We start from the raw sequence: 27,993 nt of genomic DNA, 5'->3' as shown, positions 1-27,993 counted from the left end.
ACCAATCACAATCGACAAGGAAGCCATTCGTCTCATCGAGCGAAATGTAAACATGGAGTAACATTAGCACGTCCACGTTTTTTGTCCTCTGCAGTCCTGCCCTTGTTATTAATAGATGAATAGTTATTGTGTGTTTTTTTTTACTTTCCATCGTTGAAATACCGTCACTCATACCTATACCATGTGGCGTTCTACTTAGACGACGTCAGAATGTCATGGAAAGCAAAAAGGAAATGAATGAGTTTGAGTTTTTTACACGAAAAACAAGATGCTGCTCCTACCGTCCATACATCATGGAATGCGGAGAACTGTCTACGCACTTTCAAGGTTTGTGTTTCATGTCATGTTTTTTTTACTTCAGAAACTTAACTATACCAGCCATCTCACAAAAACAAGTTCCCAACATGAAGAACATGCTAACTCCACACAGAGATACCAAAGCGGGGCTCGAACCCGTATCTTCTAGCTGTGTGTGTAGCTGTTCATTCATTCATTCATTCATTTTCTACCGCTTTTTTTCCTCACGAGGGTATCCCAGCTGTCTTGGGGCGAGAGGCGGGGTACACCCTGGACTGGTGGCCAGCCAATCCCAGGGCACATATAGACAAACAACCATTCACACTCACATTCATATCTATGGACAATTTGGAGTCAACAATTAACCTAGCATGTTTTTGGAATGTGGGAGGAAACCGGAGTACCCGGAGAAAACCCACGCATGCACGGGGAGAACATGCAAACTCCACACAGAGATGGCCGAGGGTGGAATTGAATCCTGGTCTCTGAGCTGTGAGGTCTGCGTGCTAACCACTAGACCGCCGTACCGCCCAAGCACTGTTCAATGTATGCAATTATAATATCTCGCCATTCCTTTCTTCCAGCCGTTGGACTACACTCTTCCGACACCTGTGTGATGGAGTTCCTCCTGCATCGGTTGATGCTGAAACTATCTTTGCATTATCATCCGGCCATGGCAAGTGTGGGGTTGCTGTGGTTCGCATCAGTGGACCTGCATCCACCTCAGCTCTCAGGTGTATGGCCGGCCAGATGCGCAACCTACCTGCTCCACGCACTGCCCTGTTAAGGAGCATCACACACCCCTACTCTAAAGAGGTGCTGGACCGTGGCCTTGTCCTCTGGTTCCCAGGTGCTTAAGATTCATCGTTTATCAGTGCCATGATGCAGTCTTATAGTAAGCCTTATTCATATTTGTGAGTCTTAGGCGCCAATTGGCGTACCCCCGTGGGTACGCATAACCCACTTTGGGAACCTAGATTGTATTCTATTTAAATGATGTAGTGTTTTTTGACAATTGTGTGTTTTCCGGTCATGATTTTAGCTCCCCACAGTTTCACCGGAGAGGATAGTGTTGAGTTCCACATCCATGGAGGTCCCGCTGTGACTGCTGCTGTCCTACAGGCGCTCGGTAATGTTTCTGTCTCCAGTTGGAGTATTATATTTTCATATAAGTTGATTGAAGTTTATTGTTGTTACATTGATTCAACATCAATTAATAATATATATGTGACTTCTCTGACCAGAAGTTAGTGTGACTAATAATGATACATGTAGGCTGCACGGTGGTTGAGTGGGTAGCACACAGGCCACACAGCTAGGAGACCTGGGATTTTGCATGTTCTCCCTGTGCATGGGTTTTTTTTTTTCGGGTACTCCGGTTTTCTCCCACGGTGTAGACATTGAAAGGGTGAAGGAAAATAAATTTCTGGGGATCACAATAGATGAAAATATGAGCTGGAAACCTCATATTAAAAATATACAACATAAGGTGGCCAGAAATATTTTCAATATTGAACAAAGCAAAATTTGTTCTCAATCAGAAATCACTCCACACTCTTTATTGCTCTCTGGTTCTACCATATCTTACTTATTGTGTGGAAATATGGGCTAATAACTATAAAAGCAATCTTCACTCACTAAATGTACTGCAAAAAAAGGTCAGTAAGGATAATTCATAATGCCGCCTACAGAGAACATACTAACTCCTTATTTCTAAAATCACAAATACTTAACCAATTAGCTAAAAATGTCATCCAATACTTCTCTACAAGAGAGGAGAAATATGATCTCAGGGAAGAAGTACATTTGAAACACTTCTATGCTAGGACTACGTTATGCTAGCCATAGCATTTCAGTATGTGGAATCAAACTATGGAATGGATTGAGTAAGGAAATCAAACAATGCACAACGATGAGCCAATTCAAGAAACAATACAAGCAGTTGATGTTTGCTAAATACAAGGATGAAGAGTCTTGAACCAGTCATGATGTGCTATATATATCACTATATTGACACTTACTATGGTACCCATTATGGCATTGGATGCTCATATCACCTCGTACTTCGGTACGTGACAAAAAAAAAACCCAAAAAACCTTAAACTGTATTATGGAAAGCAGGAAGTGAACAAATGTAACAGTTACTGATTGTAAAAGTACCAGATGGAGGGGTAGGATTTAATAAGCTTTGCTTCTTCCTACTCCTTTTGGACATGTGGAACTGTGAACTGATTATGTGATGCATTCAATTGTAATCTGACGCATGTTCAAATGAAATAAAACCATTACCATTACATTCCAAAAAACATGCTAGGTTAATTGGCGACTCCAAATTGTCCATAAGTATGAAGACAGCTGGGATAGGCTCCAGCACGCCCGCGAACCTCATGAGGATAAGCGGTGGAAAATGAATGACTGAATGTCCATGCTGTAGTGGGCCTTCTCAGGTTTTAGCAGCATTTGACTGCATTTCCTTCTTTTGTGCTCTAGAGAGCAGTATTGTATGAAGGACACTGTGCACCAGTCAGTGTATGGTTTCTACAAAAAGATATCTGTATTATTTTATGTTTCTAATTAAAAATACATATAAAATATAATATTTTCCTGTATTTTAAGACTGGGATTGTGGTTTGACAGTATAGTTCTCTTGATAATCGATATAAAGTTGATGTTGAAACTAATAAAACATAAACTCTCAACCGCAGAATCCCTTCATGTAAACCATGCTTAAGACACCAGGCTATGATTGTGTATCATACTTTTATGCTGTATGTGTTTGTTTCTCAGGAAGTGTGCCCGGCATGAGGCCTGCTGAGGCTGGGGAGTTCACGCGTAGAGCCTTTCAAGCAGGGAAACTTGGCCTAACAGAGGTAGGTTAAATACAGCGAGTGAAAACATGCAAACTGATCACTGCAGTTATGCAAAAACAACCCGGTATGAGAAACACAAAATATCGTTTTTTTTTTTTCAGTATTTTCGTCAGTTCATAAATGTACATACATAAATGTATGGTGGACATGTTTTCCATTATTCGTTCATTTTCTACCGCTTTTTCCTCATGAGGGTCGCGGGGGCTGCTGGAGCCTATCCCAGCTGTCTTTGGGCAAGAGGCAGGGTACACCCTGGACTGGTGGCCAGCCAATCACAGGGCACATATAGACAAACAACCATTCACACTCACATTCATACCTATGGACAATTTGGAGTCGCCAATTAACCTAGCATGTTACTAGGTACTAGCATGAGTACCCGGAGAAAACCCACGCTTGCACGGGGAGAACATGCAAACTTCACACAGAGATAGCCGAGGGTGGAATTGAACTCGGGTCTCCTAGCTGTGAGGTCTGCGCGCTAACCACTCGTCCGCCGTGCAGCCCTAAATTATTATTGTATTTTTCATTTTAAAGTCATATTGGCGAATGTTTGCATATTTGTCAGGTATACATTTTGAATGTTAAATTGCTGTGTGATGAGTTAAAGAATGCTAAAGATGCTAAAGAAAAGGCACCCGTTTCCTCACTAGCTGTGAGGTCTGCGCGCTAACCACTTGTCCGCCGTGCAGCCCTAAATGATTATTGTATTTTTCATTTTAAAGTCATATTGGCGAATGTTTGTATATTTGTCAGGTATACATTTTGAATGTTAAATTGCTGTGTGATGAGTTAAAGAATGCTAAAGATGCTAAAGAAAAGGCACCCGTTTCCTCACTAGCTGTGAGGTCTGCGTGCTAACCACTTGTCCGCCGTGCAGCCCTAAATGAGTATTGTATTTTTCATTTTAAAGTCATATTGGCGAATGTTTGTATATTTGTCAGGTATACATTTTGAATGTTAAATTGCTGTGTGATGAGTTAAAGAATGCTAAAGATGCTAAAGAAAAGGCACCCGTTTCCTCACTAGCTGTGAGGTCTGCGCGCTAACCACTCGTCCGCCGTGCAGCCCTAAATGATTATTGTATTTTTCATTTTAAAGTCATATTGGCGAATGTTTGTATATTTGTCAGGTATACATTTTGAATGTTAAATTGCTGTGTGATGAGTTAAAGAATGCTAAAGATGCTAAAGAAAAGGCACCCGTTTCCGAACTACCTGTGAGGTCTGCGCGCTAACCACTCGTCCGCCGTGCAGCCCTAAATGAGTATTGTATTTTTCATTTTAAAGTCATATTGGCGAATGTTTGTATATTTGTCAGGTATACATTTTGAATGTTAAATTGCTGTGTGATGAGTTAAAGAATGCTAAAGATGCTAAAGAAAAGGCACCCGTTTCCGAACTACCTGTGAGGTCTGTGCGCTAACCACTTGTCCGCCGTGCAGCCCTAAATGAGTATTGTATTTTTCAGTCATATTGGCGAATGTTTGTATATTTGTCAGGTATACATTTTGAATGTTAAATTGCTGTGTGATGAGTTAAAGAATGCTAAAGCTGCTAAAGAAAAGGCACCCGTTTCCTCACTAGCTGTGAGGTCTGCGCGCTAACCACTAGACCGCCGTGCCACCCATGTTTACCATTATGATTTTTTTAATATAAACTAAACATCTAAAGCCCCTGTGATGCTTCCTGAAGGTGGAGGGGCTCGGGGACCTGATCCACGCCGAGACAGAGGCCCAGAGGCGACAGGCGCTCAGGCAAATGTCAGGAGAACTCGGCCGTCTCTATCAGGGCTGGAGTCACAAACTGAAACGGGTAAGTTGACTTTCCATACTTTCCATGAAGCAGCTCTCGCCATGTGGATGACCTTCATGGATTCCGGCCAAGTCCTCCTGTGATTGTGCAATGCTATTGCACCAGATGTGACCAACTGGTCCACCAGGTGTTCTTCCTTGAGGAACTTCCTGAGTCTTTTTTTCTGCCATTTTCTTAGTAGCAGCTTTCTTTATTTTCGGACTTCAGACTTCTGGGAATGCGATAAATCACGAGTACAATGTGTGAAGCTTTGGCTGACTTATTTCGACAAACAATGCCATTTTTTTTTAACCACTGGCAAAATTCCTGCATGTGTGTATGGATTTGAGTATGGGACTATGAGGCTTCCTGTTTTTCTTCAGCTATACTACTATTGTGTGTGTTCCGCCAATGCCAGTCAAGATAGTGATTTGTGATATAGTGGAAGTGGTTTTCCTTCATCTAGATTTTGCTTCCAAAACAAGCTTTGGAAGACGTTAAATTTTATATTTTGCTTTTCTTTCTTTCTTTTCTTAATTTATTTCAGACATGCATACTATGTTACATTATTCTTTCTCACATATACACTTACAATATCTATTTATATATATGTACAGTAAAGTCTCGTTATATTGATATTCTCGGGAGTCGGAAAAAATACCGATATAACCGGACTATCCATATATCCGATTCTGCGCCGAACTGCATTAAAAGTGGGTAATAATGCACTCGACATTGTTCTATAGTATATATATAGTGTGTGCTGCGCTCTGGTGGTGGAAGTGTGAAAAATAAAGTTGACTGGAAGCAGCCGTTCGCCGTGTTCTTTTTTTGGTATTGAAATCCTTAAGCAAAGATTGATTTAAGCTGCTTTTGTATCGATATAAGCAGACCAAATTGGCTGGCGGGAGATGAAAAGGGCATCGTAGTAACCGGATTATCATAATAACCGGGTATCGTACTAACGGAACTAATTATATCTTAAAAGACTAGAAATTTGCCGGGAAATGAAAATAGTATCGTAATAAGTAGTAATTTGTTATAACCGATATCGATATAACGAGACTTTACTGTATATGTAGATACACATACATACATATACATACACACATATCTACATATATACATATATACATATATATATATATATATATATATATATATATATATATATATATATATATATACACATACATACATGCACACACACACACAACACCTCATTACTAAACATGTCTGAAAAGGAGCAGGAAGAAGCAAAGCTTATTAAACCCTACCCCTTCTCCACGCTATAGCAGTTAGCAATTCAATATTTGATTTTTTTTTTTTTCACACATATAATCACAGAATGTGTGGCACGGCGGTCTAGTGGTTAGCGCACAGACCTCACAGCTAGGAGACCAGGGTTCAATTTCACCCTCGGCCATCTCTGTGTGGAGTTTGCATGTTCTCCCCGTGCATGCGTGGGTTTTCTCCGGGTACTCCGGTTTCCTCCCACATTCCAAAAACATGCTAGGTTAATTAGCCACTCCAAATTGTCCATAGGTATGAATGTGAGTGTGAATGGTTGTTTGTCTATATGTGCCCTGTGATTGGCTGGCCACCAGTCCAGGGTGTACCCCGCCTCTCGCCCGAAGACAGCTGGTATAGGCCACAGCACCCCCCCGTGACCCTCGTGAAGAAAAAGCGGTAGAAAATGAATGAATGAATGAATGAATGAATGAATAATCCCAGAATCTTACATAAGACAAACAACAAAAGAAGAGGGGGAACATCGGACACCCCAGCAAAACCCCAGGACATTGCTGAAGCACACCACCAACCCCGCCAGTCAACCCACCTGGCCCCTGAGTGGCCCCAGCACCTTCTATTATCCATCAAGTAATTACTGTTAAACACTTTTTGTAAGCGGTAATCAGTAGCTCCGTTGTAAAGTCACCGGATTCAAGAGCTGCTGATTGATGCCAGCTTCTTCCCTTTTCTCCCCTCTTATGTCTCTGCAGTGTCTCGCCCACGTGGAAGCCTTCATAGACTTCAGTGAGGATGAGCTTATTGAGGACGGAGTCTTAAACAAAGGTGTGTGTATGCTTTAAAAAAACAGGACAGTGTTCCCCAGGGGCTTCAGAGGAAAGCATTCGGGTCCGAGGGTTCTGTTACTCCCAAAGGGAGAGGGGTGTCAGGCTGGCTTTTCCTGTTTAGATATTCAATTGGCTATCGTGTGCGTTTGCTGCACCGCGGGGAGAAGCCATAGACATCAAACTGTTCAAAAGACAGCTTCCTTTTAGGAAGTGGTGGAGGGAAGAGCAGCGGGACAGTGGAGGCATTTGCGTTGCCTTCAAAGGCCAACCTGCTACAGTGCTCAGGAATAGTACTGCCAGCGGTACAGTCTTTCTCCGCACAGGTTTCCCATGTGTGTGTGTGTGTGTGTGTGTGTGTGTGTGTGTGTGTGTGAGGGACGTCTCCCCAGAGTGTCGCCTACTGTCTGGCACTTGCAGATCTTTTTCAAGCCATCAGATGTTGTCAAGTTTCGACACAATACAGCCTGGGAACTCTTGTTTTGTTTTGGTGGCACGGAATGTGGGCTCACCCCCTCAGAGGTACAAATAATAATAGACGCCCGTTTAAAAATAGTAAGCCTGGCACAAATTCCTTCCTTTGCCACGTGCAAGCAGGCCACAAAAGGGGAAGGACAAAAGTATTCTAACTTTGTCACTACTGTACAAAGGCGTAGTCAATGTCATTTATGGATTCATTTGTCCATATGAGCTCGGAGACCCGAGTTCAATCCCACACTCGGCCATCTCTGTGTGGAGTTTGCATGTTCTTCCTATGCTCCGGTTTCCTCCCACATTCCAAAAACATGCTAGGTTAATTGGCGACTCCAAATTGTCCATAGGTATGAATGTGAGTGTGAATGGTTGTTTGTCTATATGTGTCCTGTGATTGGCTGGCCACCAGTCCAGGGTGTACCCCGCCTCTCGCCCGAAGACAGCTGGGATAGGCTCCAGCACCCCCACGACCCTCGTGAGGACAAGCGGTAGAAAATGAATGAATGACATACAGGCTGCACGATGTACAAATGGTGAGTGCACAGGCCACACAGCTAGGAGACCCTGAGTCCGATTCCACCCTTGTCCATCTCTGTGTGGAGTTTGCATGTTCTCCCCGTTGTTAGGTTAATCGGCCACTGGTTGTTTGGTTGTTTGTCTGTATGTGCCCTGTGATTGGCTGGCAACCAGTCCGGGGTGTACCCCGCCTCTCGCCAAAAGACAGCTGGGATAGGCTCCAGCATACCCGTGAACCAAGTTGGGATAAGCGGCATAGAAAATAGATAGATGAATGGATTGACTTAATTTTGCTATATCCCATACAATTGTATGTGATATAAGTGAATAATTAAAATAAAATATTTATATGAAAATATATTAAAAATATTAAAATAAAAATATTTTTGTTTGCCTAAAATATTAGTCCTGTGTTTAATCAGGATGAACAAATTAAAGGCAAAAATCTCAAAATTATTTAATGTCCTTGAAAAATGTCTAAATGAAACTAAATGAAATGAATGAATGAATGAATGAATGAATGAATGAATGAATGAATGAATGAATGAATGACTGAATTTGTCCATATGTGCTTTGTGGTTGACGGACAGTCCAGGGTGTACACCACGTCTCGCCCAGGGTCCGGGATAGGCTCCAAACATACCCCTGCGATCCTAATAAGGATTAAACGGTGTAGAAAATTAATGATTAATGATGATTAATTAACTTATAGAGAGTTATTACAGAATTTTAGAAATTATTTTTGCAGAATTTTCCTATGAATCCCATGCGGGAAAAGACAGAATGTGACCCGGGTGTTTTTTTTTTTTTTTGTCAGACAAATGGTGGCAGACAGTGAAGTTTTTTATTTTTATTTTACGATATTTTACGATACCGCCATCATGTCCTACTCCTGTGTTTCCCACCCACACAGTTGACAGAATTGTCCGTGATCTGCAAAGCGAGATGACGCGACACCTACAGGATGAGAGAAGGGGCGAACGACTACGTAGCGGCGTGCAGGTGGTCATCGCGGGAGCCACCAACGCTGGGAAGAGCAGCCTCCTCAACGTGCTCTGTAAGACAAGCCGCACACACCAAGACCATGAGGGGGGTAATAAGATTACACAGTAGCAGTATTTGCCGGGAAAGAAAGTAGAATTTACCTGTTATCACCAAAGTAAAACATATTTTTAACTTATATTGCTAATACTTCATTACTGTAGTATTTCTTGTCACCATTAGTGACACACCACAACAGTGTTTATGAGCATTACAATAGCTACCTGGTAGGGCCACATTCAAGTATGATACAAATACACGATAATAATACAAAGTCAAACTCAATGTTCTTTGTCATATTGGCTGCACGGTGGACGAGTGGTTGGCACGCAGGCCTCACAGCTACGAGACCCGAGTTCAATTCCACCATGACATGTTTGCATGTTCTCGCCGTGCATGCGTGGGTTTTTTTCCAGGTACTCCGGTTTCCTCCCACATTCCAAAAACATGCTAGGTTAATTAGCCACTCCAAATTGTCCATAGGTATGAATGTGAGTGTGAATGGTTGTTTGTCTATATGTGCCCTGTGATTGGCTGGCCACCAGTCCAGTGTGTACCCCGCCTCTCGCCTGAAGACAGCTGGGATAGGCTCCAGCACCCCCACGACAGTATCACTGAGATACTGTGAACATCCAGCAGCAACACAACATTTTGGCATGCCTACTATTTTGATGAAAAATATGTTTTTTTAAATCATTTTTTTTTCATCATTTTCATCAAAACCATTTTTTCAAAAAAATGGTTACAGCTACGAGACCCGAGTTCAATTCCACCCTCACATGTTTGCATGGTCTCCCCGTGCATGCGTGGGTTTTTTTCCAGGTACTCCGGTTTCCTCCCACATTCCAAAAACATGCTAGGTTAATTAGCGACTCCAAATTGTCCATAGGTATGAATGTGAGTGTGAATGGTTGTTTGTCTATATGTGTGTCCTGTGATTGGCTGGCCACCAGTCCAGGGTGTACCCCGCCTCTCGCCCGAAGACAGCTGGGATAGGCTCCAGCACTCCCCGCGACCCTCGTGAGGGTAAATGAATGAACTAATGAATGTTTGTCATATTCAACATGTCAACATTCCCTCGGGTAATAGTTTGCTAACCATTTTTTTTAGCTGTATAAGATGGACAAAATAACTACAAACTAGATCAGTCACTCAAAACGTACCATTATTGTTTTGTGTAAGAAAGTCAATCCATTTAGTTGAACATATGTTTTACATATACAACATCCATAAACAATTCCAGGATGCCCGATACAGTGCCTGCTGCCTGATACCCATGCATTATTCTGACTTTCTATTCCAGACTATTCCAGACTATTCCAGGCTTCAATCTCCACCTCATGTCTCATGATGCCACGTTATCACACACGTGTTGTTTATATTGCAAGCTTGCATTTGTTTAGCATAATGTATCCGGAAAGCATTTAGAATCGTGTTACATAAACTATCCCGAGTGGGGTCTTGTATAGTCTCCTGACAGCTTCCGTTTACAATAATAGGCCTATTTTTCAAAAGTTGTCAGAATTTCCTATTATGATTAGTCTATTAATAGACTGTTGGTAATGAAAGGAGATCCTGGAATATTTAACACGCATTAAAAAAACATAATGAATTTTGATGTAGCTCATTCAGCAAAGTCTGCATATAAAATAAAAATATGTCCTTCTGGTTGACATCTTATAAAAAAACACTGAATGCTGCCAAATATGGTAGTGATGTTGGCTTTATAGCAGGATGAGGAAGTAGAAAAAATTTCCATAACATGACTTCAATATATAGAATACATAGAATACCATGTGTTGTTATTGTCTTATTGTTTTTGAAATCTAGGCCAGCGACCTGCAGCTATTGTGTCCCCCATCGCCGGAACCACCAGGGATGTAGTAGAGACAGCTCTGGACATCGGCGGCTTTCCTGTACTTTTGAGTGACACTGCGGGCCTCAGAGAGAGTCTGGACCTGGTGGAGAGAGAGGGGGTCCGTCGAGCTCGTGAAAGGTAGCACAATGTTGACATTACAGCTCATACCAGCCGCTAACGGAACAAATTATGGCTCGGACCAACAGTCGATGTGAACTAAAAACAAAGAAAGGAAGAAATAAGTCATTAGTTTTCCTCTGTACATCAACCTGTGCATGTCCGACCGCTTTGTAACCGACAGAAGTTGCAGTATTGCTGAGCCAGGGATATAAATACACGGCAAAAATACTCCCAGGAGGTTGCCTAATGAGGAGGTACCTTTCCTTGATGTATTTACAACACCGCACGTCGAGAACGGACACATTGAGAGACGTTTTTCTGACAGCCGCTTCCCTTGTTTACACCGAGGAAGAATAGCAGCGCTTGTCACACCCGTCATCGTCGCTTAGTCCTCCGCTAACGAGACACGCAGAAGAAGGGATGTTCACGCAACATCCTCATGAGGTATGTTTTAAACACATTGGTCAAAGAAAATCAGAAGAAAGATGGAGATCCAACAGGATGCGCTACGCTACTTTGGTCCGCAAGTGTCGGGAAAGAAAGACATTTAGCAAATAACCGTGGGGATCACAATATATGAAAATATGAGCTGGAAACCTCATATTACAAATATACAACATAAGGAAATAAGGCTAGAAATATTTCAATATCGAACAAAGCAAAATTTGTTCTCAATCAGAAATCACTCCACACTCTTTATTGCTCTCTGGTTCTACCATATCTTACTTATTGTGTGGAAATATGGGCTAATAACTATAAAAGCAATCTTCACTCGTTGTTTGTTGTTTGCTAAATACAAGGATGAAGAGTCTTGAACCAGTCATGATGTGCTATATATATCACTATATTGACACTTACTATGGTACCCATTATGGCATTGGATGCTCATATCACCTCATACTTCGGTACGTGACAAAAATAAAATAAAAAAGAAATTAATTAATTTTAAAAATTTTAAAAATTTAAAAATTTAAAAATTTTAAAATTTTAAAATTTAAAAATTTTAAAATTTTAAAATTTAAAAATTTTAAAATTTTAAAATTTAAAAATTTAAAAATTTAAAAATTTAAAAATTTAAAAATTGTATACAGTGTATAGCAGTGATTAATCACGCTGACCTGAAAACAAAAAAAAAACAACAAAAAAAAACTTCAACTATATTAGGAAAGCAGGAAGTGAACAAATGTAACAGTTAGTGATTGTAAAAGTACCAGATGGAGGGGTAGGATTTAATAAGCTTTGCTTCTTCCTACTCCTTTTGGACATGTGGAACTGTGAACTGATTATGTGATGCATTCAATTGTAATCTGATGCATGTTCAAAATGAAATAAAACCATTACCATTACATCTATTACTATACCAGTCCATTACCTGCCAAACAAACCTTATAGTTCAATGCTAATGTAAAATAAATGAGTTTTACCTTCTAAGTTCCATTTAAATGGCATATGCATTACCACTAACATTCAAGCCGACATGCTTGAATGTGATTTGTCAGCTGTTCTTTGTTATACAGAATTCCCCAAACATGCCAATATTTTTCAAATAAGTCTTTTATGTTTGTAAAACGACATTATCATTTAACTAGCATAACATCACCAAAAAAACATTTGCGGCGAGGAGAGCTGCAGGCTGTACAAGGAAGGGCGGACACTTTGTGTTCTATAGAAGAACTTTGTGTGCATGCAGCAGGTCAGCAACTTGTGGCCTGGGTCACTACAGGAAGGACATGGTAAGTACACGCATCCGCTACTGCTGCTGGTGCTACTCCCTCACATGGGATGGAGATGCACCAGGGGGTGGGGCTAGCGGCTGCTCAAAGGAAGCAAACGTAGAGTATAGTTCCTGTGGATTTGTTCTAATGGACTCTTATGAATGATATCATTTTGATACTGTATATTAAAGTGAAATAAGTACAGTACAGTATGCACAGATGATAATAAAGAGTGCATGGTTTTGCCAACTTGATACAGAGGTATACTATTGCTAATACCGTGTATACTACATATTGTAATGTATGTATTGCAGCATCTAATCTGTATTCTACATATATTGGTTGTCTAGAGTTGAACAAGCTGATCTGACTCTGGTGGTTGTGGACTGCAGCGGTCTCCCCACAGATGTCCAGCAAGCTGCAGCTTTCCTTCAGGATCACTTGGGAAGGGTCCTGCCCCCCCAGGATGACATCCACGCGGGTAGCTAGCCGGACACGTTAGTCGTTTAGCAGGCGTTGTATTTCAGTCGTATTTGCTTTTCTTTTTCTATCCCAGCATTCCGGTCCGACAGGTGCCTACTGGTCCTGAATAAGGTGGACCTGCTGCCGGAGGAGCAGAGACAAACGCTGAAAAGGGAACTCGGGAGCATCTCCAGGCTGCCGCTGTGTGTGATGTCCTGTCATACGAATGAAGGACTTCAAGACTTCCTCACGACGCTGCACTGCCGAGTCAAGACACTGTGAGTCAATTTGTATTCATCGGGTGCATCCATTCAGAGCGCAAAGATGAAGGCTATATTTTTCCTCTCTTACTGTTTTCAGACTTATGTTATTATGAGCACCTTCATTTTTAAGGTCATGCTCTCGACTAGATAGCTGCAAAACACCAGTCTTAAGATACAATGGCTACTACTGGCAGCCAACGACAGTCGTTTCAATGGACTCGTCCTTGTTAGTATTGGGCCTGGAAACGAAAAACGAAAAAATAATAATAATAATATTTTGAAAATATATCAGCCTTGTAATAGTATGACTTATATATTGACACTTTTATGGTAAAAAAAAAAAAAAAAATTTTTACATTTTGAAAATATATCAACCTTGTAATAGTATGATTTATATATTAACACTTTAATGGTAAAACAAAAAATATATATATTTTGAAAATATATCAACTTTGTAATAGTATGACTTATATATTGACACTTTAATGGTAAAATTTTTAAAAATGTTTTTTTACATTTTGAAAATATTTCAACCTTGTTATAGTATGACCTATATATTGACACCTTTATGGTAAAACTTAAAAAAAAAATGTTTTTACATTTTGAAAATATAGCAACTTTGTAATAGCATGACTTATATATTGACACTTTTATGGTAAAACAAAAAATATATATATTTTTGTATTTTGAAAACATAGCAACCTTGTAATAGTATGACTTATATATTGACACTTTTATGGTAAAACTAAAAAAAAAAAATTTTACATTTTGAAAATATTTCAACCTTGTAATTGTATGACTTATATATGACACTTTAATGGTAAAATAAAAAAAAATACATTTTGAAAATATTTCAACCTTGTATTAGTATGACTTATATATTGACATTTTTATGGTAAAACAAAAAAAATATTTTTACATTTTGGAAATATAGCAACCTTGTAATAGTATGACTTATATATTGACACTTTTATGGTAAAACAAAAAAATTATATATTTTGAAAATATATCAACCTTGTAATAGTATGACTTACATATTGACACTTTAATGGTAAAACAAAAAACATTTTTTTTACATTTTGAAAATATATCAACCTTGTAATAGTATGAGTTATATATTGTCACTATTATGGTAAAACAAAAAATATATATTTTTTTACATTTTGAAAATATTTCAACCTTGTAATAGTATGATTTACTATATATTGACACCTTTATGGTAAAACAAAAAAAAATGTTGTATATATATATTTTGAAAATATATCAACCTTCTAATAGTATGACTTATATATTGTCATTTTTATGGTAAAACAAAAAAAATATATAAATTTTGAAAATATAGCAACCTTGTAATAGTATGAATTATACATTGACACTTTAATGGTAAAACTAAAAATAACTTTTTACAAATATTTTCAAAATATAGCAAACATATGGCTTATATGTTGACACTTTAATGGTTAAAAAAATATTTTGAAAATATATCAACTTTGTAATAGCATGACTTATATATTGATACTTGTTATGTTCTGTAAGTAGATTTCATATAACTATCCTCCCGGCAGGAAGAAATGCCGCAGGGCGCCTGTGCTATAAACGGATCATTTTTTAAAAAAGGTCACATATTACACTCGCTTAGTATCAAACTTCCTTCCATGTACTGTAGGTGTGGAAATCCCCTGTCTGGCGCCCCCACCCTGACCCAGGCTCGCCACAGGGCCCACCTGCAACAGTGCGTCGCCGCCCTGGATCAGTACCAGAGATACCGTGACCTCGACCTTGCTCTGGCAGCAGAGGGCGTCCGCTTGGCTCTCACCAGCCTGGGTCGCATCACTGGAAAGATCGGACCGGAGGAGATCCTGGATATCATCTTCAAAGACTTCTGTATCGGTAAATAGCAAAGCGGACTACAGCTCTCTGTGTTATAGTTCATAATAATAATATTTGGAATCATAAAGTGAGCCCCGGAGTACTGGTCGGAAGTGGAAATATTCCATGTGATGTAACAGCTTTCACACACACACACACACACACACACACACACACACACACTGTTTCAGAACACAATGTAGAAGCCTTTGATCGGTGAATATCAGGCCCCCGAGTCCAACCAGGCTAAATTTGTAGCAGCAGCAGCTAACCACTGCAAGGTCACACACTCGGAATCAAGATTTTTGTCGGAAAAGCAGATGTGATTTCAGCTGCATCCATGTGTTTTTCTCTTCTTGTTATCCGGTGTGAAAAATATGTCATTCTATTCAAGGCGGAATTGGATTTGGCTTGGATTCACTTTCTTTGAAAACACGAGTCAATGACAACAACTGGACACAAAATGCAGTTTTTAAATGAAACTTTATTAGAAGATAGAAAATGTATTGCCCTCCTTTGGAAACATTCAGTCATTCATTTTCTACCGCTTTTTCCTCACGGGGGTCGCAGGGGTGCTGGAGCCTATCCCAGCGCCTCCTTACATGATGAACAATATAGGCCATTGGCGTAAAAACATAAAAGACATATTTAATATTCAGTATCATGCTAATAAATTGTGATAATCCACAATCCACTTGTTGTTTTTAATCACTAAAATACAATGCTAGCTGCACGGCGGAAAGTGCTTAGCACACAGACCACACATCTAAGAGACCCAAGTTCGATTCCACCCTCAGCCATCTTTGTGTGGAGTTTGCATGTTCTCCCCGTGCATCCGGGTACTCCGGTTTCCTCCCACATTCCAAAAACATGCTAGGCTAATTCATTCATTCATTCATTTTCTACCGCGGGGGGTGCTGGAGCCTATCCCAGCTGTCTTCAGGCAAGAAGCGGGGTACACCCTGGACTGGTGGCCAGCCAATCACAGGGCACATATAGACAAACAACCATTCACACTCACATTCATGAGTGACAGCTCATTCATGAGAAGACAGCTGGGATAGGCTCCAGCACCCCCTGTCACCCTCGTGAGGAAAAAGCGGTAGAAAATGAATGAGTGAATGAATAAAGCCATTTCTAAAGCTCTGGGACTCCAGCAAACTACAGTGAGAGCCATTATCCACAAATGGCGAAATCATGGAACGATGGTGAACCTTCCCAGGAGTTGCTGGCTAATCAAAATTACACCCAGAGCGCAGCGCAGCGACTCATTGAAGAGGTCACAAAAGACCCCACAACAACATCCAAAGAACTGTACGCCTCACTTGCCTCAGTTAAGCAGGACTTCAACATAAATTGGGAAGGTGTGTGTCCCTTTAAATTTAGATTTGCGAGATTTTTCTAGATTTTCTAGATTCTAGATTTCAGAAAAAGAACATCATACCAATAGTAAAATATGGCGGTGGTAGTGTGGTGGTCTGGGCATGTTTTGCTGCTTCAGGACCTGAAGAAAGTGTGTGTTGGGACCGCCGCCCAACACTACTACTTTGTGTGTTGTTGGGAAGGTGTGTGTCCCTTTAAATTTAGATTTTCTAGATTCTCTAGATTTTCTAGATTCTCTAGATTCTAGATTTCAGAAAAAGAACATCATACCAATAGTAAAATATGGCGGTGGTAGTGTGGTGGTCTGGGCATGTTTTGCTGCTTCAGGACCTGAAGAAAGTGTGTGTTGGGACCGCCGCCCAACACTACTACTTTGTGTGTTGTTGGGAAGGTGTGTGTCCCTTTAAATTTTGATTTTCTGGATTTTTTAGATTCTCTAGATTCTCTAGATTCTCTAGATTCTCTAGATTCTCTAGATTCTAGATTTCAGAAAAAGAACATACCAATAGTAAAATATGGCGGTGGTAGTGTGGTGGTCTGGGCATGTTTTGCTGCTTCAGGACCTGAAGAAAGTGTGTGTTGGGACCGCCGCCCAACACTACTACTTTGTGTGTTGTTGGGAAGGTGTGTGTCCCTTTAAATTTTGATTTTCTGGATTTTTTAGATTCTCTAGATTCTCTAGATTCTCTAGATTCTAGATTTCAGAAAAAGAACATACCAATAGTAAAATATGGCGGTGGTAGTGTGGTGGTCTGGGCATGTTTTGCTGCTTCAGGACCTGAAGAAAGTGTGTGTCCATCCATCCATCCATTTTCCTCCTCTTATCCGGGTCGCTGGGGGCAGCAGTCTTAGTAGGGAAGCCCAGACTTCCCGGTCCCCGGCCACCTCCTCCAGCTCCACCGGGAGGACACCAAGGCGTTCCCAGGCCATAATCCCTCCAGCGTGTCCTAGGTCCGCCCCGGGGCCTTTTCCCGGCTGGGGATGCCCAGAACACCCTACCAGGGAGGCATCCGGGATTCCATGTCCCAAGAACCAGATTTGGCCGCCGAAGACCAGGTCGCCCAGGCACCCACCTGCCCTTGACCGCCACCCAACACTACTACTTTGTGTGTTGTTGGGAAGGTGTGTGTCCCTTTAAATTTAGATTTTCTAGATTTTTCTAGATTTTCTAGATTTTGTATATTTCAGAAAAAGAACATCATACCAATAGTAAAATATGGCGGTGGTAGTGTGATGGTCTGGGCATGTTTTGCTGCTTCAGGACCTGAAGAAAGTGTGTGGTGTCCGGGATTCCATGTCCCAAGAACCAGATTTGGCCGCTGAAGACCAGGTCGCCCAGGCAACCGCCCTTGACCGCCGCCCAACACTACTACTTTGTGTGTTGTTGGGAAGGTGTGTGTCCCTTTAAATTTAGCATAAAACAAGTGGCACCGCATTTCATAAAAAGAACATCATCCCAATAGTAAAATATGGCGGTGGTAGTGTGATGTTCTGGGCATATTTTGCTGCTTCAGGACCTGAAGACAAACAAAATGAAGATTTTGGAAATAAGGAATCGAACCTCAGTGTACACCCCAAGTAAAAAAAAAAAAATGCAGCCTCAGAGTTTGACGCAGGTCTCCTCCTAGGCTTTGAGAAAGGATCCTTCTCAAGGCGATGAGTGTTTAGGCTTTTGTTCCCCTGTCAATCTGGCCTTGATCAAATATTTATGTTTCTTTGTTGAACTGGTCACCCTTCTTCCCCAGTCGGTGGTCGCTGACGACATTTGCCCGAGCGGCAACGCCAACACAAGTGTGTGTTTTTTTTGTCTTTGTGGTTCGTGTCTCCTCTGCGCTCCGACGTTTTCCTCTTCCCGCTTTGCTCTGTCAGCCTTTTTATGTCCTTGATTCATTACAGCACAAGAAGGGGGGGGGGATGCTACGCTAAATGCGGCTTTACTGTCCTTCACATCAAAAACTCTAAGTATACTTTATTTTTAGATATTGCCTCAAATAGCAAAATATCAAATATCAAAAAATAAAAAAATACAAATATCATAAAACTAAATAAAAAAATTATCATAAAACAATTTTTTACATATATTTTGAAAATCTAGCAACCTTGTAATAGTATGACTTATTGACATTTTTATGGTAAAACAAAAAATATATATGTTTTATATTTTGAAAATATAGCAACCTCATAATAGTATGACTTATATATTGACACTTTTATGGTAAAACAAAAATATTTTTTTTATATATATTTTTTGAAAATATATAAACCTTGTAATAGTATGACTTTTATATTGACACTTTAATGGTAAAATTAAAAAAAAAAATTTTATATTTTGAAAATCTAGCAACTTTGTAATAGTATGACTTATATATTGAAACTTTTATCATAAGACAATTTTTTTGTATATTTTGAAAATCTAGCAACCTTGTAATACTATGACTTATATATTGACACTTTTATCGTAAAACAAACAAAAAAATTATATTTTGAAAATATATCAACTTTGTAATAGTATGACTTATATATTGACACTTTTATCGTAAAACAAACAAAAAATTTTTTCAATATTTTGAAAATCTAGCAACCTTATAATAGTATGACATATTTTGACACTTTTTTCATGAAATGAAAAAAAATAATATTTTGAAAATCTAGCAACCTTGTAATACTATGACTTTTATATATTGATAATTTATCGTAAAACAAACAAAAAATATATATTTTGTAAATCTAGCAACCTTGTAATAGTATGACTTATATATTGACACTTTTATCGTAAAACAAACAAATTTTTTTTTTTATATTTTGAAAATCTACAAACCTTGTAATAGTATGACATATTTTGACACTTTTATCATGAAATGAAAAAAATTAATATTTTGAAAATCTAGCAACCTTGTAATACTATGACTTATATATTGACACTTTTATCGTAAAACAAACAAAAATTTTTTTTAATATTTTGAAAATCTAGCAACCTTATAATAGTATGACATATTTTGACACTTTTATCATGAAATGAAAAAAATTAATATTTTGAAAATCTAGCCACCTTGTAATACTATGACTTATATATTGATAATTTATCGTAAAACAAACAAAAAAAATATATTTTGTAAATCTAGCAACCTTGTAATAGTATGACTTATATATTGACACTTTTATTGTAAAACAAACAAAAATTTTTTTTAATATTTTGAAAATCTAGCAACCTTGTAATAGTATGACATATTTTGACTCTTATCGTAAAACAAACAAAAAATATTATATTTTGAAAATATATCAACTTTGTAATAGTATGACATATATTGACACTTTTATTGTAAAACAAACAAAAAAAATTTTTAATATTTTGAAAATCTAGCAACCTTATAATAGTATGACATATTTTGACACTTTTATCATGAAATGAAAAAAAATGTATATTTTGAAAATCTAGCAACCTTGTAATACTATGACTTATATATTGACACGTTTATCGTAAAACAAACAAAAAAAATGTAATATTTTGAAAATCTAGCAACCTTGTAATAGTATGACATATTTTGACACTTTTATCATGAAATGAAAAAAATTAATATTTTGAAAATCTAGCAACCTTGTAATACTATGACTTATATATTGACACTTTTATCACAAAACAAAAACATTTTTTTAAATACTTTTTTTTTATTTTTTGACTCATATATTGACACTTATGGTAAAACAAAAAAAAGAATTATATTTTTTAATTATATAATTAATATATTATTATTTTTAATATAATACAATATAATAATTATATATAATGATCTTAATGATGATCTTAACGGACCTTGTCTGTAGCACTGTTAGAAGCGTTAGACCTGTTCTGTAGTAGTGTCAGTGAGTGAAATGTACCTTTAAAGTCATTTCCCCATATTTCCACACAGTACGTGAGATATAGTAATACCAGAGAGCAGTAGAAAGTATGCAGTGTTTATATTCCAAGACACTTCTTCGTGACTCGAGACTTACTTGAGCTGATTTTCTCCACCTCTGGTCGTGTGTTGACTTACTTGCTACATTCCGTGCGGTCGTTTTTGTCTGGTGGTTGTAGTATTTGACTGTAGGCTGCGTTTACTCTACTCCTTATTGTCAAGTAGCGGGGGTCCCAAAATATGTCCAGGTCATATACGGTATTGTAAGTGTTCCCCCGTGTCCCACGGAATACATTGTTAACGTTAACAGGATAACGGTTATTATTTATCCATTAAAGTCACATGACAAGTCACATTGTATGCAAGTACTGAGCCGTGTCTTCCAAACATTGTGTGTTTATAAAAGGAAAGGGAAGCAATAAAACTCGAGTTTGCATAATAGTTTGGCGCGTATGGACAGTAGAATATTATAAAAAGGGGCATGAATCTTAATCCTAATTACTGTCCATTTATCGCCTCAATGCATGTACGTATATACGGAACATAAAGTGTACGTTGACGTACTGAACACATTGAAGTTGGTCGGGGAATAAGAATGGAGGTCCAAAGGAAACATAAACCTTGCTAATTCCATGAAACACAAACAAGACGGTTAGTGGTTCATTTAATTTATTACAATGCAAATCTCCTTTATAGAAATATTTACACCAGTGTCTTTGTCATGTTTTTACATAAAGTTGAGATACAGAAACATTTAAGATTGATCAATCTAAATGAGAATTGATGAGAATGAATGAAAGAGTGAGCGTGAATCGATATATTTACAGGTTTTACTGTGTGTTGATATGTCCGACACAGAAAAGGTTAGCGATATTCGGCTTTCGGGTGAAAAAATATGTACGTTTTTTTTGTACGCACCAGTTTTAGTATTTTTCGACTTTGTTTTTTTTGTACAATATTGCATGTAACAAACAAGTCAATACATACTAGTCAATACACTGGAGCCTATCCCAGCTGTCTTTGGGCGAGAGGCGCGGGGTACACCCCGGACTGGTGGCCAGCCAATCACAGGGCACATATAGACAAACAACCATTCACACTCACATTCATACCTATGGACAATTTGGAGTCGCTAATTAACCTAGCATGTTTTTGGAATGTGGGAGGAAACCGGAGTACCCGGAGAAAACCCACGCATGCACGGGGAGAACATGCAAACTCCACACAGAGATGGCCGAGGATGGAATTGAACTCGGGTCTCCTAGCTGTGAGACCTGTGTACTAACCACCCGGCCGCCTTGCAGCCCTGGTTCAGTATATTTTTCATCAAAATAGTAGTCATGCCAAAATGTTGTGTTGCTGCTGGATGTTCACAGTATCCGAGTGATACTGTCGTGGGGGTGCTGGAGCCTATCCCAGCTGTCTTTGGGCAAGAGAGGCGGGGTACACCCTGGACTGGTGGCCAGCCAATCCCAGGGCACATATAGACAAACAACCATTCACACTCACATTCATACCTATGGACAATTTGGAGTCGCTAATTAACCTAGCATGTTTTTGGAATGTGGGAGGAAACTTGTCCCAATTTTGCGACAAGCCTACTTTTGTGCCGTTTGGTGCATAGCAAAATACGTAAAAAGTACTGAAACAGTAACAAAAGTTAGGTTTGCCCGAAATGCCGAATACTTTTAATGAGTCTTCCGCAGATTCCAGTATTCCACGTATCGTTTCATCTCACCTGGAAGTGAAAAAGGTTAAAAATGAATCTCACATCAACGGGTTACCGTTAGTAAGTAAGTTACCGTCTGTGTTCTGCCGATGCTCGGCACTCCGACGGCAGGCCAGTTGGCTGCGCTTTGCCGGTTCTGCTGCGGGAACGCCGGCATTCCGCCAGGTTTCAAGACACCAACCTACGGAATATGACTTTATGAAACATGCGGGGCATGCCATGCGCTCGGACCTTTCCCTTTTCTGTGCATTATAAGAGTGAAAATGAGTTAATATGAGCTGGTTAACAATGCATGTCATTGGGACTCAAGTATTTAAGCCCTCTAAAAAACTCTAATGGTTTGATTTACATGCTGTGATCATCTTCCGTTTTTCATGTTAGCAGCTACAATAATAATAATAATAATAATAATAGCTGTAGCTTGATTAATATACAAGTCAGTTATGTAAATTTAAAGGGGAACTCCACTTTTTTGGGGGGGGTTTGCCCATCATTTAAGCCCTCTAAAAAAAAATAATGGTTTGATTTACATGCTGTGATCATCTTTCGTTTTACATGTTAGCAGCTACAATAATAATAATAATAATAATAATAATAATAATAATAATAGCTGTAGCTTGATTAATATACAAGTCAGTTATGTAAATTTAAAGGGGAACTCCACTTTTTGGGGGGATTTTGCCGATCATTTAAGCCCTCTAAAAAAAAATAAAGGTTTGATTTACATTTAGCAGCTACAACAACAACAACAATAATAATAATAATAATAATAATAATAATAATAATAATAATAATAATGTTAACAATTAATTAATAATATAATTGCTGTAGCTTGATTAATATACAAGTCAGTTATGCAAATTTAAAGGGGAACTCCACTTTTTTTTAGCCCTCTAAAAAAAGCTACAATAAAAATAATAATAATAATAATTGCTGTAGCTTGGTTAATATACAAGTCAGTTATGTAAATGGAACACTGTTGGCATTTTATGGAATTTTTTTGCGAGGGCTAAGAAGTATTTCCCATGACGTCCGTTGTTAGCTAGCTCATATTAAGTCCTTTTCTGGCACTAGAATGCACAGTAATCCCTGACACAGGACTGTTTGTAGCAACACAGTCGTACCGTCCAAGCCCTTGACAACTCTGGGGCTTTTGTTATCTCGGACGGCCATCCTTCCTGCTTCTGCCGCGCTCAAATTCCTCCGAATGCTGACTCGGCACATAACCTCCACGGTGTCATGCACCCGCTTCCCCGAACGGAGGAGCGCGGGTCGGGTGAAGGTGGCATACCTTACAATTGGGCGATGCCCTCAGGGTCTGCAGCTCCTTTTCCCTCAGGGCCAAAGTCTCTTCTTGCAGTTTTTTCTGTTCTCTCAGCCGACTCTGCTCAATCAGCAGCTTCTCCATCTTGAGTGGATGAACATGTGTTAGCATACAGCGGAACTGACTGATAAACCGGGATGTGTTGGGAAGAACCTTCTCGTCGTGGGTCCTCTGCTTGAGTTGGAGCTGCTTGCCGGTCTCGGCCAGCGTCTCGCTGCGGTTGTGTTCGCACCGCTGCAGGTCAGAGGTCAGGTGGGAGTGCTGTACCTCCAGACGACTGGACAGGGCTTGAATCTGAGCCACCTGTAAGAAGGATACATACATGTTCAGTCATCCCTTGGTTTTTTTTTTACCATGATTAGAGCTCTCCAGATATGAAATAACACCCCTATAGCCACCTTTACACTATTATTTTTTATTTACACCACATTGGTTACACTCAAGGATACTTCAACATGATCACAGCAGGACGGAGGATCGAACCCACTACCAGCTGAGCCACGCCACCCCCCCAAACATTGCGCAACACTAATGCGCAGGCTACTGCATCTCCGCTAACTAGCGAGGTTCCAATTTGTTCTTAACGTAAGAAAGTGTTCCGAATGGATCGGTGAAGAAGGATAATGTAAGAAGGCAAACATTTACCACTTCCACACGCAACGAGGAGAAATTTTTTCACTCTTTTTCATGTCGTGTCTCATCAATGTAACATTACTGACACCTAGTGACAGGACTACTACACATAACTTTTAATAACTTTTTAATATTTTTTTTAAATATGCCATAGTAAACCATAAAACAACGATCATTTATGAATCGATTAATTTGCGAAAAACTGCAATACAGCGAGGGAGCGATGTTTGAAACGCAGTGTAGCGAGGGGCAAGTTTGACACCGTTTACATTCATACTGGTTTGTGCTATTGATCAGTGGTTCTTAACTGGTTTGGTTGTGGGACAAACAAGCTCTAATGGTTTGAATAATAATAATAATAGCTGTAGCTTGATTAATGTACAAGTCAGTTATGTAAATTTAAAGGGGAACTCCACTTTTTGGGGGGATTTTGCGCATCATTTAAGCCCTCTAAAAAAAAAATAATGGTTTGATTTACATGCTGTGATCATCTTTCGTTTTACATGTTAGCAGCTACAACAACAATAATAATAATAATGATAATAATAATGTTAACAATTAATTAATTAATAATATAATTGCTGTAGCTTGATTAATATACAAGTCAGTTATGCAAATTTAAAGGAGAACTCCACTTTTGGGGGGGATTTTGCCCATCATTTAAGCCCTCTAAAAAAAGCTATAATAATAATAATAATAATAATAATAATAGCTGTAGCTTGATTAATATACAAGTCAGTTATGTAAATTTAAAGGGGAACTCCGCTTTTTGGGGGGATTTTGCCCATCATTTAAGCCCTCTAAAAAAAGCTACAATAATAATAATAATAATAATAATAATAATTGCTGTAGCTTGGTTAATATACAAGTCAGTTATGTAAATGGAACACTGTTGGCATTTTATGGATTTTTTTTTGAGGGCTAATAAGTATTTCCCATGACGTCCATTGTTAGCTAGCTCATATTAAGTCCTTTTCTGGCACTAGAATGCACAGTAATCCCTGACACAGGACTGTTGTAGCAACATAGTCGTACCGTCCAAGCCCTTGATAGTTTCGAGACCGCACATCACAGAAAAAAAAAACGTTTTCCACGCACTCACCTTGTTTCCCACGTTGTCCAAATACAGCTGAAACTTATTCTCCACGTCTCGGGACAGGTTCGTGCAGCTGCTTCTTATCTTCTCCATTTGCTCCTGCTGGCTCTCGCAGGTGAGGTGAAAGGTCATCTGGTGGGGGAACAGGTTGTTGATTTTGTTCAGGAAATCCCTGGTCACCGTCTGGATCCCGTCCAAAGAATGAGCAAAGTCCTCTTTGCATTTCCTGGTCCAACACAATGTTTTTATTACTGTTATGGTACACACACACACACACACACACACACACACACACACACACACACACACACGGTACCTGGTGTATGTGGTGAGCTGCTGTTCCAGCATGGTGTTTTGTCTCCGTAGACCGATGGCATCCTGGTGATGGACGTCTCTGTCTCTAAGGGCGTCGTCCCTGGCCTGACTCAGGAAGTGGACCATCTGGGTGAAGTTGGCCTCGATGAGATCTATCATGGCTTTCTGTTGAGCGTTGAGGTTCTGCAAAGTTCTCAGCTCGTCTGCAGAGATCACACAAAAGCAGCCATTATTTAACTTTTAAGGGAATAAAATCCACAAAGCATCACTTCGCCCCTTTCCAGAATATTTGACCTTTTTTTTTTTTTTGACTGGAAAATTAGTCCGTCATTTTCCAGGTTTTCCAAGCATTTTTTTTCACAATGCACTTCTATATTCATTTTCATATTAGCAATTAACTAACGGCTTCTTAGGCTGCATGGTGGTCGAGTGGTTAGCACACAAGCCTCACAGCAAGGAGACCGGAGTGCAATTCCACCCTCTGCGATCTCTGCGTGGGTTTTCTCCGGGTACTCCGGTTTCCTCCCACATTCCAAAAACATGCTAGGTTAATTAGCGACTCCAAATTGTCCATAGGTATGAATGTGAGTGTGAATGGTTGTTTGTCTATATGTGCCCTGTGATTGGCTGGCCACCAGTCCTGCAATACATACTTCCATTATTGACCACAGCAGGTTGCGGAATGGGTGGAGTGGGACATCGCACCACCGTGCTCCGTGTTGTCACAATCTGCCTCTCACAGTTCGCCTATAAAATGCAAAAAAATAACAAGGTAAATTAAATACCTTAAACTGTATTATGGAAAGCAGGAAGTGAACAAATGTAACAGTTACTGATTGTAAAAGTAGCAGATGGAGGGGTAGGATTTAATAAGCTTTGCTTCTTCCTACTCCTTTTGGACATGTGGAACTGGGAACTGATTCGACAAAAATAAAAAATAAAATAAAAAAAAACTTAAACTATATTATGAAAGCAGGAAGTGAACAAATGTAAGAGTTACTGATTGTAAAAGTACCAGATGGAGAGGTAGGATTTAATAAGCTTTGCTTCTTCCTACTCCTTTTGGACATGTGGAACTGGGAACTGATTCGACAAAAATAAAAAATAAAATAAAAAAAAACTTAAACTATATTATGAAAGCAGGAAGTGAACAAATGTAAGAGTTACTGATTGTAAAAGTAGCAGATGGAGGGGTAGGATTTAATAAGCTTTGCTTCTTCCTACTCCTTTTGGACATGTGGAACTGTGAACTGATTATGTGATGCATTCAAGTGTAATCTGAGGCACGTTCAAATGAAATAAAACCATGACCATTAATATTGGTCAATATCGATAATGATGAAGCCACTTACTAATTTCGTTCTTAGTTCCGTCTCTGTACTGTTGGCCTGAGTCTTGAGCTTCTCCAGTTCTTTCTCCAGACCAGCTTTCTCAGCCGAGCGAGCCCCGAGTTGAACTCTCAGCTCTCCTTTCTCTTTCGTCAGCTGGAAGTTGTTCTCGCTTAGTGTGTTTAAAGCCATCTGCAGCTCCTGCACGAGAGAGCAAGGCAGGAGTCTCACTGACAGGAATGGTACTAAAAGATGGATGCTGGCATCGTAGGTTGTGCTCCAGGAACGGACGGGAAAAAGGTCAAATCTAGTCGTTAGATATCACCCACCTTCACTCTCTTCTCCTCGGCTGACTTCTCAGGCTGCCCGTAGATGAGGAAGAGCACCAAGCTGACGATGATGAGGGACTGGATGAGGGAGGAGAAGAAGAACACGATCCTCCAGTAGTATCCGCAGCTCTTCCCCTTCGGTTTGTGCAGAGGCTCCCTTGCTTCCAGGCCAAACTTGGCCCGGGAGTAGCTGGAGCTGTACATGACGTTTGGGGGTGAAATGGTGGCAAGCGCTTTGGAAGATCTAAACAGGAAGATTTTTTGGAGGTGACCTGAAGTGGAGACTCAGGGGGTTGAAGTGGGTCTTATGAGAGAACCAAGAGTGTATGTAATGTAAACAAAGAGTGTGAGGAGACGAGTGGGGCCATGTTTATAAATGCTGCCGGGGGGGGGGGCACACTTCCACTCCATGTTGGCCCAGCCCTCACCTCACATACCGCCCTCTTACCCCCCACCCCCCCACCCCAGTTTGCAGCCATTACTACAAAAATAGATGCCGATGGAAAATGTAGCACGCATACTGTCAATCAACCTTGGTTTTAGATGCCCTTTGTCAGTAGACAGGAAAAACATTCCGAATGGAATACATTCTTGGGAATAGTGAGCT

General features: G+C 39.6%; 2 protein-coding genes across 2 annotated transcripts; one reads left to right on the top strand and one right to left on the bottom strand.

Moving 5' to 3' along the window:
• The first annotated feature begins 48 nt into the window (after positions 1-48).
• Positions 49-26,000, top strand: gtpbp3 (GTP binding protein 3, mitochondrial). The gene is made up of 12 exons (XM_058072344.2): positions 49-327; positions 882-1,147; positions 1,340-1,426; positions 3,085-3,167; positions 4,862-4,981; positions 6,964-7,036; positions 8,939-9,082; positions 10,897-11,062; positions 13,110-13,240; positions 13,316-13,499; positions 15,151-15,374; positions 25,781-26,000. Exons 1-12 carry the CDS (start codon positions 269-271, stop codon positions 25,816-25,818), a joined length of 1,575 nt encoding a protein of 524 aa, XP_057928327.2. The 5' UTR covers positions 49-268; the 3' UTR covers positions 25,819-26,000.
• On the bottom strand, positions 21,281-27,809 carry plvapb (plasmalemma vesicle associated protein b). The gene is made up of 9 exons (XM_058072354.2): positions 27,387-27,809; positions 27,082-27,258; positions 26,383-26,476; positions 25,731-25,932; positions 25,421-25,640; positions 23,839-23,988; positions 23,653-23,769; positions 22,435-22,542; positions 21,281-22,370 (listed from the first exon to the last, which is right to left on the bottom strand). Exons 1-9 carry the CDS (start codon positions 27,588-27,590, stop codon positions 22,362-22,364), a joined length of 1,281 nt encoding a protein of 426 aa, XP_057928337.2. The 5' UTR covers positions 27,591-27,809; the 3' UTR covers positions 21,281-22,361.
• Between the last annotated feature and the right edge of the window lie 184 nt (positions 27,810-27,993).

Source organism: Doryrhamphus excisus, linkage group LG4 (assembly GCF_037039965.1).
Source record: "Doryrhamphus excisus strain RoL-2023G ecotype Guam linkage group LG4, RoL_Dexc_Guam_v1.1, whole genome shotgun sequence".
In the NCBI taxonomy this organism is placed as follows: Eukaryota; Metazoa; Chordata; class Actinopteri; order Syngnathiformes; family Syngnathidae; genus Doryrhamphus; species Doryrhamphus excisus.
The sequence above is the reverse complement of the archived record's forward strand: the minus strand, read 5'-3'. Positions and strand labels throughout refer to the sequence as shown.